The 17,408-nt window shown below is 46.3% G+C and overlaps 1 protein-coding gene across 2 annotated transcripts in view; it reads left to right on the top strand.

Annotated features, from left to right (window-relative positions):
• The window catches only part of PLXND1 (plexin D1), a 93,704-nt gene that overhangs the window by 67,430 nt on the left and 8,866 nt on the right, over positions 1-17,408 (top strand). For both annotated transcript variants that reach the window (XM_072128997.1, XM_072128996.1), the window contains exons 23-30: positions 4,762-4,869; positions 7,211-7,341; positions 8,520-8,718; positions 9,888-10,034; positions 15,053-15,209; positions 15,835-15,938; positions 16,206-16,269; positions 16,446-16,480. In XM_072128997.1, coding sequence (XP_071985098.1) covers positions 4,762-4,869; positions 7,211-7,341; positions 8,520-8,718; positions 9,888-10,034; positions 15,053-15,209; positions 15,835-15,938; positions 16,206-16,269; positions 16,446-16,480 — 945 coding nt within the window. The remainder of the gene's footprint in view (positions 1-4,761; positions 4,870-7,210; positions 7,342-8,519; positions 8,719-9,887; positions 10,035-15,052; positions 15,210-15,834; positions 15,939-16,205; positions 16,270-16,445; positions 16,481-17,408) is intronic.

The following is a 17,408-nucleotide window of genomic DNA, read 5'->3' as shown; positions in this document are numbered from 1 at the left end:
CAGTATACGGGGGGATGTAATAATGAGGGGGCTTCAGTATACGGAGGGATGTAATAATGAGGGGGCTTCAGTATATGGGGAGGGATGTAATAATGAGGGGGCTTCAGTATATGTGGGGGATGTAATAATGAGGGGGCTTCAGTATGCAGGGAGGGATGTAATAATGAGGGGGCTTCAGTATATGTAGCGGATGTAATAATGAGGGGGCTTCAGTATATGTGGGGGATGTAATAATGAGGGGCTTCAGTATATGTGGGGGATGTAATAATGAGGGGGCTTCAGTATACGGAGGGATGTAATAATGAGGGGGCTTCAGTATACGGGGGGATGTAATAATGAGGGGGCTTCAGTATACGGAGGGATGTAATAATGAGGGGGCTTCAGTATACCGGGAGGGATGTAATAATGAGGGGGCTTCAGTATACGGGGGGATGTAATAATGAGGGGGCTTCAGTATATGTGGGGGATGTAATAATGAGGGGCTTCAGTATACGGGGAGGGATGTAATAATGAGGGGGCTTCAGTATACAGGGAGGATGTAATAATGAGGGGGCTTCAGTATACAGGGAGGATGTAATAATGAGGGGGCTTCAGTATATGTGGGGGATGTAATAATGAGGGGGCTTCAGTATATGTGGGGGATGTAATAATGAGGGGGCTTCAGTATATGTGGGGGATGTAATAATGAGGGGGCTTCAGTATATGTGGGGGATGTAATAATGAGGGGGCGTCAGTATGCAGGGAGAATGTAATAATGAGAGGGCTTCAGTATATGTGGGGGATGTAATAATGAGGGGGCTTCAGTATATGTGGGAGATGTAATAATGAGGGGGCTTCAGTATATGTGGGGGATGTAATAATGAGGGGGCTTCAGTATATGTGGGGGATGTAATAATGAGGGGGTTTCAGTATATGTGGGGGATGTAATAATGAGGGGGCTTCAGTATATGTGGGGGATGTAATAATGAGGGGGGTTCAGTATACGGGGAGGGATGTAATAATGAGGGGGCTTCAGTATACGGGGAGGGATGTAATAATGAGGGGGCTTCAGTATATGTGGGGGATGTAATAATGAGGGGGCTTCAGTATATGTGGGAGATGTAATAATGAGGGGGCTTCAGTATATGTGGGGGATGTAATAATGAGGGGGCTTCAGTATACGGGGAGGGATGTAATAATGAGGGGGCTTCAGTATATGTAGGGGATGTAATAATAAGGGGGCTTCAGTATACGTGGGGGATGTAATAATGAGGGGGCTTCAGTATACGTGGGGGATGTAATAATGAGGGGGCTTCAGTATACGGGGGGATGTAATAATGAGGGGGCGTCAGTATACAGGGAGGATGTAATAATGAGGGGGCTTCAGTATATGTGGGGGATGTAATAATGAGGGGGGCTTCAGTATACGGGGGGATGTAATAATGAGGGGGCTTCAGTATATGTGGGGGATGTAATAATGAGGGGCTTCAGTATATGTGGGGGATGTAATAATGAGGGGGCTTCAGTATACGGAGGGATGTAATAATGAGGGGCTTCAGTATATGTGGGGGATGTAATAATGAGGGGGCTTCAGTATACGGAGGGATGTAATAATGAGGGGGCTTCAGTATACGGGGGGATGTAATAATGAGGGGGCTTCAGTATACGGAGGGATGTAATAATGAGGGGGCTTCAGTATATGGGGAGGGATGTAATAATGAGGGGGCTTCAGTATATGTGGGGGATGTAATAATGAGGGGGCTTCAGTATGCAGGGAGGGATGTAATAATGAGGGGGCTTCAGTATATGTAGCGGATGTAATAATGAGGGGGCTTCAGTATATGTGGGGGATGTAATAATGAGGGGCTTCAGTATATGTGGGGGATGTAATAATGAGGGGGCTTCAGTATACGGAGGGATGTAATAATGAGGGGGCTTCAGTATACGGGGGGATGTAATAATGAGGGGGCTTCAGTATACGGAGGGATGTAATAATGAGGGGGCTTCAGTATACCGGGAGGGATGTAATAATGAGGGGGCTTCAGTATACGGGGGGATGTAATAATGAGGGGGCTTCAGTATATGTGGGGGATGTAATAATGAGGGGCTTCAGTATACGGGGAGGGATGTAATAATGAGGGGGCTTCAGTATACAGGGAGGATGTAATAATGAGGGGGCTTCAGTATACAGGGAGGATGTAATAATGAGGGGGCTTCAGTATAAGTGGGGGATGTAATAATGAGGGGGCTTCAGTATATGTGGGGGATGTAATAATGAGGGGGCTTCAGTATATGTGGGGGATGTAATAATGAGGGGGCTTCAGTATATGTGGGGGATGTAATAATGAGGGGGCGTCAGTATGCAGGGAGAATGTAATAATGAGAGGGCTTCAGTATATGTGGGGGATGTAATAATGAGGGGGCTTCAGTATATGTGGGAGATGTAATAATGAGGGGGCTTCAGTATATGTGGGGGATGTAATAATGAGGGGGCTTCAGTATATGTGGGGGATGTAATAATGAGGGGGTTTCAGTATATGTGGGGGATGTAATAATGAGGGGGCTTCAGTATATGTGGGGGATGTAATAATGAGGGGGGTTCAGTATACGGGGAGGGATGTAATAATGAGGGGGCTTCAGTATACGGGGAGGGATGTAATAATGAGGGGGCTTCAGTATATGTGGGGGATGTAATAATGAGGGGGCTTCAGTATATGTGGGAGATGTAATAATGAGGGGGCTTCAGTATATGTGGGGGATGTAATAATGAGGGGGCTTCAGTATACGGGGAGGGATGTAATAATGAGGGGGCTTCAGTATATGTAGGGGATGTAATAATAAGGGGGCTTCAGTATACGTGGGGGATGTAATAATGAGGGGGCTTCAGTATACGTGGGGGATGTAATAATGAGGGGGCTTCAGTATACGGGGGGATGTAATAATGAGGGGGCGTCAGTATACAGGGAGGATGTAATAATGAGGGGGCTTCAGTATATGTGGGGGATGTAATAATGAGGGGGGCTTCAGTATACGGGGGGATGTAATAATGAGGGGGCTTCAGTATATGTGGGGGATGTAATAATGAGGGGGCTTCAGTATACGGGGAGGGATGTAATAATGAGGGGGCTTCAGTATATGTGGGGGATGTAATAATGAGGGGGGCTTCAGTATACATGGGGGATGTAATAATGAGGGGGCGTCAGTATACAGGGAGGATGTAATAATGAGGGGGCTTCAGTATACGGGGGGGGATGTAATAATGAGGCGGCTTCAGTATATGTGGGGGATGTAATACTGAGGGGGGTTCAGTATACGATCAGGATGTAATAATGAGGGGGCTTCAGTATATGTGGGGGATGTAATACTGAGGGGGGTTCAGTATACGATCGGGATGTAATAATGAGGGGGCTTCAGTATATGTGGGGGATGTAATAATGAGGGGGCTTCAGTATACGGGGGGGGGGATGTAATAATGAGGGGCTTCAGTATATGTGGGGATGTAATAATGAGGGGGCTTCAGTATATGTGGGGGATGTAATAATGAGGGGGCTTCAGTATATGTGGGGGATGTAATAATGAGGGGGCTTCAGTATATGTGGGGGATGTAATAATGAGGGGGCTTCAGTATATGTGGGGGATGTAATAATGAGGGGGCTTCAGTATACGGGGGGATGTAATAATGAGGGGGCTTCAGTATATGTGGGGGATGTAATAATGAGGGGGCTTCAGTATATTTGGGGGATGTAATAATGAGGGGGCTTCAGTATATGTGGGGGATGTAATAATGAGCGGGGTTCAGTATATGTGGGGGATGTAATAATGAGGGGGCTTCAGTATATGTGGGGGATGTAATAATGAGGGGGCTTCAGTATACGTGGGGGATGTAATAATGAGGGGGGTTCAGTATAGCCAAGAGCTTCAGCAACAATGCGGTTGGGGACTTAAAGGGGTTGTCCAAAGGTTGAAACACATGAATGCTCCTCTCCAGACCATGGGCAGTGCATGGTCAGACTTTGCCCTGGTTTTTGGTCGAAAGCCGCCATGTTTTTCAACTTCTGGACAACCCCTTTAAGTACAATTGAGGGGTTTAGTTTGCTGTTATACTTTAGTATGACAGTCTGTTGGTACGGGGGGCTTCAGTGCAGCCCGGAGCTGTTTGTATTGGGGGGATATCAGTAGAACTTTGATAGGATTATACAGTTTTTAGTGGTAGAGGGAAGGCGATCTACAATATGCAACTGCAAATACAGAAGTGGAAGCGCGGAGATGTTCCTGTCAGCAAAATGATTTACTCTGAGGAGATGAAACAGGAAGGAAAACACATGTCATGTACATCATATGGTGTCAGATTGTGAAAGTCCTCACTTCCCATTCTGCAGACATCTGTCCCGCATGGAGTCTGTGGGTACAAGTCTGTCAACAAGGGCAAAGATCATCAATTAAAGGGACACTTCATTCATCATAGACCTTCATATAGGATCGAGGGTCCACTTTGGAGGACTCATGTCCAAGCTTTTTACGGTGGCTCAGTGGGTAGCACTTCTCCCTTGCAGCGCTGGGGTCCTGGGTTCGAATCCCACCCAGGTCAACATCTGCAAAGAGTTTGTATGTTCTCTCCGTGTTTGTGTGGGTTTCCTCCGGGTCCTCCTGTTTCCTCCCACACTCCAAAACATACTGGCGGTGCTGTATGTAATATGCCCACTTGATGTTGAGTTTATTGATCAGAAATTATTGCTGGATGTCACAGAATTTCATGTGATCAGTTTATCTTTCTTTTTACAGTGTTCTTCCATCTACGAGAAATGTTACATTCTACCCCCCAAAAGTTTCAGCAATCAGCTGGGTACCCAGGCTCCGGAGACGCACCCCTTACTACGTGCAGAGTGGAGGGTGAGTCATTAAAATCCCCCTGAAAATGACCAGAGCCAGCAATCAGTGGGAATTCCCGGCTGTTTACACCCGTGTTGGGGGTTTCCATCGCCCAATTCCTGGTATTTTTTACATGTAGAGGACATTTTCATTATTATGCTTCATTTTCATTCTTATATATTGCAGCAATTCTACCTACTAGGCTGAGAAGTAATATTAGGTGTTGTCACAGCCCCGCCTCCTTCATTACTAGCCCCGCCTCTAGTTTTGTAAAAAAAAAATTCATGTATAGAGTATGTTACCCCCATATCCTGCTTATGTTAATACCCTATCCTGCCTGTTACCCCTTCTATCCTGTCTGTGTTATCCCCTATACTTCCTGTGTTACCCCACTACCATTCCTGTTTTACCCCCTATCCTTCCTGTGTTACCCCACTATCCTTCCTGTATTACCCCCTATGCTTCCTATGTTACCCCCCTATCCTTCTTATATTACCCCCTATCCTTCCTGTGTTACCCCCTATGGTTCCTATGTTACCCCCTATCCTTCCTATGGTACCCCCTATCCTTCCTGTGTTACCCCCTATCCTTCCTGTGTTACCCCCTATCATTCCTGTGTTACCCCCTATCCTTCCTGTGTTACCCCCTATGCTTCCTGTGTTACCCCCTATGCTTCCTGTGTCACCCCCTATCCTTCCTGTGTTACCCCCTATCCTTCCTGTATTACCCCCTATCCTTCCTGTATTACCCCCTATGCTTTCTATGTTACCCCCTATGCTTCCTGTGTTACCCCTTATCCTTCCTGTGTCACCCCCTATCCCTCCTGTGTTACCCCCTATCCTTCCTGTATTACCCCCTATGCTTCCTGTGTTACCCCCCTATCATTCCTGTGTTACCCCCTATCCTTCCTGTGTTAACCCCTATGTTTCCTATGTTACCCCCCTATCATTCCTGTGTTACCCCCTATCCTTCCTGTGTTACCCCCTATCCTTCCTGTGTTACCCCCTATGTTTCCTATGTTACCCCCCTATCATTCCTGTGTTACCCCCTATCCTTCCTGTGTTACCCCCTATCCTTCCTGTGTTACCCCCTATCCTTCCTGTGTTACCCCCTATCATTCCTGTGTTACTCCCCACCTTCCTTCGTATATTTATATAAGACATGTACAAGACCCGTCGTGCCTCGTCCATCTGTTTGATGATACTCCGGGGTATTATATCTGGATGATATATTCATGGCTGTGGATTCCTGTACAGAGCGGCCATGATAAACATCCCATAATCCCGGGATCCCGCTGCTGATCCTGAAACCCGAGCCCTATGGCTGAATTAAGAGTTAATGAAGTGTCCCTAGTGTTTATGTGATTAGTCCTCGTCCTCTTCATTATGGAATTTTTGGACTGCGACACTTAAATCCCTCGACCCTGAGATGTTTGTTTTGGCTCAGGCCCCAAAATGGCGCTGAAAAAACAGATCTAATCAGATTCTAGAAGGCATGGAAGGCGTCCTATACTGTAGTGATGTACACAGGAGACAACCCACCATCCACATCAATGTCTACGCCCTGCTGGAGGTGATATAGGGGTGCACTGATGTATTAGGTGATCTGGATCCACATAGAGTCTCCATGGTAACGCTCTGACTGATGTCGGCCATCTTGTGGTCAGATTCTCTCAGTAGTGCAGCCTCAGGCTTTGGGCCTGTAACTGCAAGTTATTAAATCTCAGGAAATATGTCAAAGAATTGAAAACGGATTTCACATTTTTAATGTAGACTGAAGAAACTTCCTACATTATTCAAAATACTGGAAAAAAAAGGATAGAAATATTTTCCACCCATGGAGGACACAGTGACATATCATTACATTAACCCCAGGAATGAGGACAGTCACACGATCAGAGCCAAAAAAAAGGGAATTTTTTTGTGTTCCTTTGCTCCATTGCATCTTGTGATCCTTCATGTTTATTTAGCTGAGAATCAAATTATCATCTCACAGGAAATCACAAATTATCCCGTGGAGTTGGGACCAGAAGTCAAAATAGCTCAAAATAAGCTTTTTTTGCAAAAATATCGGTGTTGTCCTGATATTAGAATCCCAAATTATCCCTGAATTTTGCATTGAAAGAGGACTACTGTACTACATTTTTCAAAATCTCTGCTTGCTGTCAGTGAATAAGTCAAGCAGAGCGATCTGTGTTTCAGGTGGTTACACTTGTTTGGTTGACGCACAGTTTGGACGTGACAGGATTGCAGCTTCTGGATAAATAGAGGATGTTTGTATTCATTGACAGCAAGCAGGAAACTAGCTGAGAACTGACCCCAGAGTAGGTTGTGTAGTAAAACCACATTTATCCCTATGGCAGGTTCCAGAGAATTGCCGCACAAACATGGAGGAAGGAATCGCCACGCTGTCCACGCTGCTCAGTAACCGCCACTTCCTGATCACCTTCATCCACGCGGTGGAGGCACAGAAGGACTTTGTAGCGCGAGAAAGGTACAGAATACATGTAGGAGAACGTTTGCCTGAGGCCTCGATGGAGGGAAAAGTTTTGTAGAATTAAAAAAAAAAATTTAAATAAAATCTGCAAGTGAAAATTATCTGGTAGATCGCACATAGATAAATCCCTGCATATTCATCGCAGCAATGAATTTATTATCTTTATGTTTTAAATTGTTTTTGCCACTTTATTTATTTATTTTAGAAATTTAGTAACTATTTTACACTTTTCATCGGAGGAGACATAAGGATTAGAGCAGAGGGTAGGGGAAGTGGTATAGCCTGTGGAGGAGGGGGTGCAGCCTGCGGAGGAGGGGGTGCAGCCTGCCGAGGAGGGGTTGCAGCCTGCCGAGGAGGGGTTGCAGCCTGTGGAGGAGGGGTTGCAGCCTGTGGAGGAGGGGGTGCAGCCTGTGGAGGAGGGGGTGCAGCCTGCCGAGGAGGGGGTGCAGCCTGTGGAGGAGGGGGTGCAGCCTGTGGAGGAGGGGTGCAGCCTGCGGAGGAGGGGGTGCAGCCTGCGGAGGAGGGGGTGCAGCCTGCGGAGGAGGGGGTGCAGCCTGTGGAGGAGGGGGTGCCGCCTGTGGAGGAGGGGGTGCAGCCTGTGGAGGAGGGGGTGCAGCCTGTGGAGGAGGGGTTGCAGCCTGCGGAGGAGGGGATGCAGCCTGCAGAGGAGGGGCGCAGCCTGCAGAGGAGAGGATGCAGCCTGCAGAGGAGGGGGTGCAGCCTGCGGAGGAGGGGGTGCAGCCTGCGGAGGAGGGGGTGCAGCCTGCAGAGGAGGGGGTGCAGCCTGCAGAGGAGGGGGTGCAGCCTGCAGAGGAGGGGGTATAGCCTGCAGAGGAGAGGGTATAGCCTGCAGAGGAGAGGGTATAGCCTGCAGAGGAGGGGTGTAGTCAGCAGAGGAGGGGTGTAGTCAGCAGAGGAGGGGGTGCAGCCTGCAGAGGAGAGGTATAGCCTGCAGAGGAGGGATGTAGCCTGCAGAGGAGGGGTGTAGCTTCTTTAAAGGGATTATGTGGGGCAGGCTCTCTATGGGATGTAAGGGAGCGTGATCATATTAGTCGGGCTTTATTATAGAAATTATACAAGGTTCAAATATGGCGCAGATACACTGACTGCTGTTACTGATTACATTTCCTACATTCAGCCTCCAGTGACCCTTTCCCCTTGATAACCCTATCTAGGTGTAACCTGGCCTCTCTGCTCACCATAGCCCTGCACGGGAAGCTGGAGTACTACACGAGCATCATGAAGGACCTCCTGGTCGACCTCATTGACTCCTCTGCTTCCAAAAACCCCAAACTGATGCTGCGCAGGACGGAGTCGGTGGTGGAGAAGATGCTGACCAACTGGATGTCCATCTGCATGTACAGCTGTCTGCGGGTACGGAGAATAGGGGGCGCAATGGCTAGTGGGGTCACCATGGACCAGTGAATTCACAAGCGTCATCTTCTGTACTTTCGAATTGTTGATTTTCCAAACTAGAGGAATAATTCCAATTGGAAGTGAACGTGCAACTGTAAATCCCTTCCTCCTGCTAATTAAACAATAGCATCTTTCAGTAGCGTATTCACTTCTCCATATCTGTAGTCCCTCGCTGCTGCCTCCCTGGCATTGAGGTGAAAGGTTACAACTTGTGTTATGATAGTGAAGCCCCCCACTAATAAGCGTGAGTTGTAAGGCGTTGGGGAGCGGCCTGGAATTGATTAGTTCCACTCAGTTGGTTTGTGCAAACAAATCCAAATATAATCACTGCTGTGACGGAGGGGGGGTCCGGGGGTCTGCGGAGGACAAGAGGGTCATGGGCTGACTACAAGCATCCAGCGCACCCAGACGTCCTGTATTAGTATCAGTCTGGAAGGATCTAAGGGATTATCATCAGTGTTTGCTCCTCCATTCACCCCTCACACACGTATGTTATTACGTCCCATGGTCCCGTTATATTACGGCTCCGCTCCCTTGATGTAAATTAAGGACTTTCCCTATATCACAAAAATTCCCAGTAAATCTCACTTTTTGCACACATATGGATAGAATGGTATACAACCTGCTTATCTGTTCCTGGCAAAGTTAGGTGACACTCGGTGTGAGCCGTCCTACCATGTCACCCAGCTTTCCCAGGATGAATCTGCTTCATTATATCTCCACTACCGGGGTAGAATTAAGTGGATTCTATGACAAATCCAACCAGATCTTTAATTATCTTTAAAAAAAAAGTGAAGATTTTATGCAAATGAGCTTCTCAGTGCACTAGAGGCGGGGCTGTTCCAGCTGGTGCACATGTGTTCAGGTCCTTACGTTATCTATAGCCCTTTTACATAGTGACTAATACTCTGCATAAAAAGTAGAATAAATCCTACAGGTGCACCAATAGTCCAAGCCTCGCCTCCTGTGCACTACAATGCTAATTTGCATAAAGATCCAAATGGAAACTTCTATGAGAGATTACTGCGAAGCAGGAACTGTCTGGAAAGCTTATAGCATATAATACAAAATACTATATTATTGGGAGCACGTGATCCCCTACAATGAACACGCTCCTCTTTCCACAGGAGACGGTAGGGGAGCCATTTTTCCTTCTACTTTGCGCCATAAAGCAGCAAATCAACAAGGGATCCATTGACGCCATCACGGGGAAGGCCCGATACACGCTGAACGAGGAGTGGCTGCTGAGAGAGAACATTGAAGCCAAGCCTATGGTGAGTAGCGCCACCCGCAGGTCGGGGTATGTTATGTCAGGTGCAATCCTGTGACTATAAATGCGGCTCAGATCAGGGCCCCTACACCGGAATGGGGCCCCTTCATAGTAGAGCCTTGGTAAGCCTCCCTTCCCCCCTACTTGTTCATCTTGGGGTCAATATAGGGTTCAGCTCTGATTGGGCAATGGGCTCAGGGGTCCTAAAACAGATGTGATTGGTTGGAACTGATTGGTTCCTATGACAAACCTGCCCGTCCAGTGCAATAATACAAGGAGTGATGCCATGCGTGCGGGCGCGGCGGCATCTGGGGTGCACGCAGGTGGCAGGATGATAAATGAGCACAAAAACATTTCATGTTTTTCCAGAAAAAGTTTTGAAGCGTAACTCTGATAGATGACAGGACTGATCCATTGTTTCTCCGGAGCCGTCCCCTCTAACATTCCCTGAAATATCCCAGACAGAGGAAAGATCGAAACCCCCGGCCCCCCCTCCGCCCTGTCCTGGAGAATGGATGGAGGGGCCCGTCCCCCAGGACAGCTGTGATTTATGGCTCCGACCTCACGGGGAGCGGGGTACAGACAGGAGGGAAGGACTTTCATTTCCTATGTAGACTTTCCAGAGAGGGGGAGAAGCTGCGGGGAACAAGTCACCTCCAAAATGTAACATAAGAATCACCAGAGCGACACATAACCCCAGTATAATGAGACGTTCTGCTACTTTATACCAAACTGCAATGGAAACTGTCAGCAGGTAGGACCATACACACATACTCAGTGTACTTATATATGACACTACAGCCAGTGTTATGTATTGTCCCTGGAGAGATGTGTAATACACACATACACAAAGGTGTGATTACACATCTCTCTAGGGACACTTACATGCCCCCAATGCACTTGCAGAAGCTACAATCTTAGAATATAAATCCACATATAACAGTCCTGCTGCTACTAAAATGATACACAAAGCTCTGATTACACATCTCTCCAGGGACGCATACATAACACTGGCTGCACAGAGCACAGTAGTGTGAGGACACACCCCCAGTGCACTGGTAACAACTACAATCTTAGAATATAAATCCATATATAACAGTCCTGCTGCTACTAACATGATACACAAAGGTCTGATTACACATCTCTCCAGGGGCAATACATAACACTGGCTGCAGAGAGCACAGAGCACAGCAGAGTGAGAACACATCCTCAATGCACTTGGAGATGCTACAATCTTAGTAGCAGCGGAACCGTGATGTATGGATTTATATTCTAAGATTGTAGCTTCTCCAAGTGCACTGGGGTGTATCCTCACACTGCTGTGCTCCCTGCAACCACTATTAGGTATTGTCCCTGGAGAGATGTGTAATTAGGCCTTTGTGTATCTTGTTAGCAGCAGCAGAACTGTATGATTACAAAACTCCCCAAGGCACAATACATAACACTGCCAGCAGAGAGCACAGAACACAGCAGTGTGATGACAATTCCCTTTTTCCCCCTAAGTGCACTTGGAGAAGCTACAATCCTGGAATATAGATCCAAATATCACAGTCCTGCTGCTACTTACATCATACGCAAAGGTCTAATTACACATCTCTCCAGGGACAATACATAACACTGGGTGCAGAGAGCACAGAGCACAGCAGTGTGAGGACACATTACCAGTGCATGTGAAGAAGCTACAATCCTGGAATATAAATCCATATATCACAGTCCTGCTGCTACTATAAAACATACGCAAAGGTCTGATTTCAGATCTCTCCAGGGACAATAGATAACACTGGCTGTAGTCTGTATGGTCATACCTGCTGACAGGTTCCTTACTACATACTTCTGTCTAATATATACCCAGTCAAAGCTGAAGGTTTGTTACAGTGGTTTATAATCATAGCATTCCTCTGTGAGTTGTGTAGCCCAGACGGATTGTTATAGATTGTGTCAGCGCTGATACATTGTAGACAATTGTCTTTGCTTATAGGATATTGTCTTAACTGGATACAATTATAACAGAACCTTCGCTCTGGGAAGAATTAGGTCTATACATTCATTCACTGACAGCAAACACAGATATTAAAATAATGCAGAATTCAAACAGTGTAAGTTGCAGAACTTTTTATGACCTGGGAAAGAAGAACTAGTAGAACTAAACTAAGTAAAGGCGGAACTGAACACAAGGACCCAGCTTTCCGAGAGCCTGAATAACAACACTACTTACCACATGACAGAAGGATCCAGATGAGAGTCTGCGTCCTGGAGGAGGGTTATCTCCTCTCTGACCTCTCACCGTGTCACAGCTGATGATATCACAGGCCGAGCCCCTCCAGACTATATCACATTCCACTCATTCACATTATGTTGTAATTAAGTTATTTCATTAAGATGCAATTACACAGGAATGTAATATAATAGCAAGAACGTAACAAGATACAAGAGACAACAGGGAGGAGAGCAACATGTTATGTATACAATGTATCATGAGAAGATATACACATCCAGAACTGTCACTGTGTACATACATGACATTACTTATCCTGTACTGATCCCGAGTTACATCCTGTATTATACTCCAGAGCTGCACTCACTATTCTGCTGCTGGTGCAGTCACTGTGTACATACATGACATTACTTATCCTGTACTGATCCTGAGTTACATCCTGTATTATACCCCAGAGCTGCACTCACTATTCTGCTGCTGGTGCAATCACTGTGTACATACATGACATTACTTATCCTGTACTGATCCTGAGTTACATCCTGTATTATACCCCAGAGCTGCACTCACTATTCTGCTGCTGGTGCAGTCACTGTGTACATACATGACATTACTTATCCTGTACTGATCCTGAGTTACATCCTGTATTATACCCCAGAGCTGCACTCACTATTCTGCTGCTGGTGCAGTCACTGTGTACATACATGACATTACTTATCCTGTACTGATCCTGAGTTACATCCTGTATTATACTCCAGAGCTGCACTCACTATTCTGCTGCTGGTGCAGTCACTGTGTACATACATGACATTACTTATCCTGTACTGATCCTGAGTTACATCCTGTATTATACCCCAGAGCTGCACTCACTATTCTGCTGCTGGTGCAGTCACTGTGTACATACATGACATTACTTATCCTGTACTGATCCTGAGTTACATCCTGTATTATACTCCAGAGCTGCACTAACTATTCTGCTGCTGGTGCAGTCACTGTGTACATACATGACATTATTATCCTGTACTGATCCTGAGTTACATCCTGTATTATACCCCAGAGCTGCACTCACTATTCTGCTGCTGGTGCAGTCACTGTGTACATACATGACATTACTTATCCTGTACTGACCATGAGTTACATCTTGTATTATACACCAGAGCTGCACTCACTATTCTGCTGCTGGTGCAGTCACTGTGTACATACATTACTTATCCTGTACTGATCCTGAGTTACATCCTGTATTATACCCCAGAGCTGCACTCACTATTCTGCTGCTGGTGCAATCACTGTGTACATACATGACATTACTTATCCTGTACTGATCCTGAGTTACATCCTGTATTATACCCCAGAGCTGCACTCACTATTCTGCTGCTGGTGCAGTCACTGTGTACATACATGACATTACTTATCCTGTACTGATCCTGAGTTACATTCTGTATTATACTCCAGAGCTGCACTCACTATTCTGCTGCTGGTGCAGTCACTGTGTACATACATGACATTACTTATCCTGTACTGACCATGAGTTACATCCTGTATTATACCCCAGAGCTGCACTCACTATTCTCCTGCTGGTGCAGTCACTGTGTACATACATGACATTACTTATCCTGTACTGATCCTGAGTTACATCCTGTATTATACCCCAGAGCTGCACTCACTATTCTCCTGCTGGTGCAGTCACTGTGTACATACATGACATTACTTATCCTGTACTGATCCTGAGTTACATCCTGTATTATACCCCAGAGCTGCACTCACTATTCTGCTGCTGGTGCAGTCACTGTGTACATACATGACATTACTTATCCTGTACTGACCCCGAGTTACATCCTGTATTATACCCCAGAGCTGCACTCACTATTCTGCTGCTGGTGCAGTCACTGTGTACATACATGACATTACTTATCCTGTACTGATCCTGAGTTACATCCTGTATTATACTCCAGAGCTGCACTCACTATTCTGCTGCTGGTGCAGTCACTGTGTACATACATGACATTACTTATCCTGTACTGATCCTGAGTTACATCCTGTATTATACCCCAGAGCTGCACTCACTATTCTGCTGCTGGTGCAGTCACTGTGTACATACATGACATTACTTATCCTGTACAGATCCTGAGTTACATCCTGTATTATACTCCAGAGCTGCACTCACTATTCTGCTGCTGGTGCAGTCACTGTGTACATACATGACATTACTGATCCTGAGTTCTGCTGCTGGTGCAGTCACTGTGTACATACATGACATTACTTATCCTGTACAGATCCTGAGTTACATCCTGTATTATACTCCAGAGCTGCACTCACTATTCTGCTGCTGGTGCAGTCACTGTGTACATACATGACATTACTGATCCTGAGTTCTGCTGCTGGTGCAGTCACTGTGTACATACATGACATTACTTATCCTGCACTGACCCTGAGTTACATCCTGTATTATACTCCAGAGCTGCACTCACTATTCTGCTGCTGGTGCAGTCACTGTGTACATACATGACATTACTTATCCTGTACTGACCCTGAGTTACATCCTGTATTATACCCCAGAGCTGCACTCACTATTCTGCTGCTGGTGCAGTCACTGTGTACATACATGACATTACTTATCCTGTACTGACCCCGAGTTACATCCTGTATTATACCCCAGAGCTGCACTCACTATTCTGCTGCTGGTGCAGTCACTGTGTACATACATTACATTACTTATCCTGTACTGATCCTGAGTTACATCCTGTATTATACTCCAGAGCTGCACTCACTATTCTTCAGTGACTAATCCCTTCTTGTGATTTCTCTTGCAGAATATAAATGTCTCCTTCCAGGGTTGTGGAATGGACTCGCTGACTGTACGCGTGCTGGACACGGACACTGTCAGTCAGTGTAAGGAGAAGATACTGGAAGCTTTTTGTAAGAACCTTCCCTTCTCACAGTGGCCACAAGTGGAAGACGTGGACCTAGGTAATCATGGATGATTCTTCTAAGTGACATCCTACCCCAATGATTGAACAAGTAGTATAGTTTTAGTTATATACAGTATGATCAGACCTTTGTTTATGTTGATAGTAGCAGCAGGACTGTGAAATATTGATTTATATTCCAGAATTGCAGCTTCTCTGGGTGCCCTGAGTGTGTGACCTCACACTGCTGTGCTCTGTGCTCTTTATAGCCAGTGTTATTGTCCCTGGAGATATGTGTAATCAGACCTCACACTGCTGTGCTCTGTGCTCTTTATAGCCAGTGTTATTGTCCCTGGAGAGATGTGTAACCAGACCTTTGTGTATGTTATTAGCAGCAGGACTGTGAAAATATGAATTTTTATTCTTAGTTTGTAGCTTCCCCAAGTGCACAGATTGCTTGTCCTCACACTGCTGTGCTCTGTGCTCTTTATAGCTTTGCTTTGTACTTTCTAGAATGAGCTGCTCCACAGCAGTTAAATGAAAAGAGCACAGCAGTGTGAGGACACGCCCCCCCCAATGCATTCTGGATGTGTTATGTTAATGTGCATGATTAGTCCATATTATATACATTATTTAATGAGTGACCAGACTTGTGCAGAGCATGACCTCTCTTCTCCTCCCCACAGAATGGTTTGCGTTCAGCTCGAGGGGCTTCATCCTGCGAGACCTTGACGACACGTCCATCATGGAAGATGGAAGGAAGAAGCTGAACACATTGTCACACTATAAGGTACCTGGAAAACAGGATCTCACTATTTCCCCCCGAATTCTAGCACCAACAACATGTTCTGCCCTGGGAGGCGGAGCTTATGCTAACAGTGGGTGGGATTTAGGGGGTCGTATTAAGACTCATGACCTCCTGTCCTCTATAATATACCGAATATAGCAGATGTTTATAGTTATACTCTAGTGACCTGTACATTATATTTATCTGTTTTATGACATTGTTACATTTTTCACTAATAAAATAAATCATTTTTCCTCCCCGCGGTGCCAGGTGAATGACGGGGCGTCGCTGGCGATGAGTCTGAAGGACCAACGAGATAACACGCTGGGCCGAGGTATAATAAAAAGAATTCTGCAGCTTTTTGATTAGATTGTATCAGTTTATTATCATTTTTAAAGATCTCTGTTTGCTGTCAGTGGATGGAGTCAGTCTGGTGTACATTCTGGGGTGAAACAATGTATCAGGCGATTGATTGTACAACTAAATCTGCTTCTTCTTCATTTCTTGCAGTGAAAGACTTGGACACAGACAAGTATTTTCACCTGGTGAGTAGCCTGCGGCAGTACCTCTGCTTCTTTCACTATCCGCACAGAGCATTATGCTCCAATCACATCCAAAGCTGCAGCAGCTGAGAGCTACCGAAAATTATTTCCTGGTATCTGAAAAGGGTTAATACTCTGAAGAGCAGAACTGTGAGTGCAGCTCTGGAGCATCAGGGAGTAATATACTCACAGTGCACCATACAGGATAGCATCTGCCAGAGAGAGGGGGATATTGGGGGATGCGGGGGTCTCCTGATGGAGGATTATGTGGAGGAAATACGGAGCGGTCACAAGAAAGGCGACGGCGGAGATGTGTATATTTATAGAAAGTGGAGAGACGATAATCTTCCAGATAGGACGCGGGAGATGTAATTGGAAGCAGCCGGCAGATACAGAAGGGGCGCAGGAATTCAGGGTCAGCGCAGGAATGCCGGGTGACAGCAGAGCCCCCCACTGCACACAGAAGGAGAGGGAGTCATAGGGAGCCTAATGCATGGGGGGGGGGGGCAGGGATGTGTACAGGGGGGCCCAAAGTAGCCAGACCCCTTTACATATTTCACTCTTTGTTTTATTTTAGCCAATTGTGAAGATCAAAAAGTTCTTCTATTTCCTCAATAATGTAACCAACCCCCCCCCCCCCAGTAATGTACCCTCTGCCCCCCAGTAATGTACCCTCTGCCCCCCAGTAATGTAACCAACCCCCCCCCCCAGTAATGTACCCTCTGCCCCCCAGTAATGTAACACTCTGCCCCCCAGTAATGTAACACTCTGCCCCCCAGTAATGTAACACTCTGCCCCTCAGTAATGTGCCCTCTGCCCCCCAGTAATGTAACACTCGGCCCCCCAGTAATGTAACACTCTGCCCCCCAGTAATGTGCCCTCTGCCCCCCAGTAATGTAACACTCTGCCCCCCAGTAATGTAACACTCTGT

This window comes from Engystomops pustulosus, chromosome 10, assembly GCF_040894005.1.
Source record: "Engystomops pustulosus chromosome 10, aEngPut4.maternal, whole genome shotgun sequence".
In the NCBI taxonomy this organism is placed as follows: Eukaryota; Metazoa; Chordata; class Amphibia; order Anura; family Leptodactylidae; genus Engystomops; species Engystomops pustulosus.
This window is presented reverse-complemented; position numbering and strand designations above follow the sequence as displayed.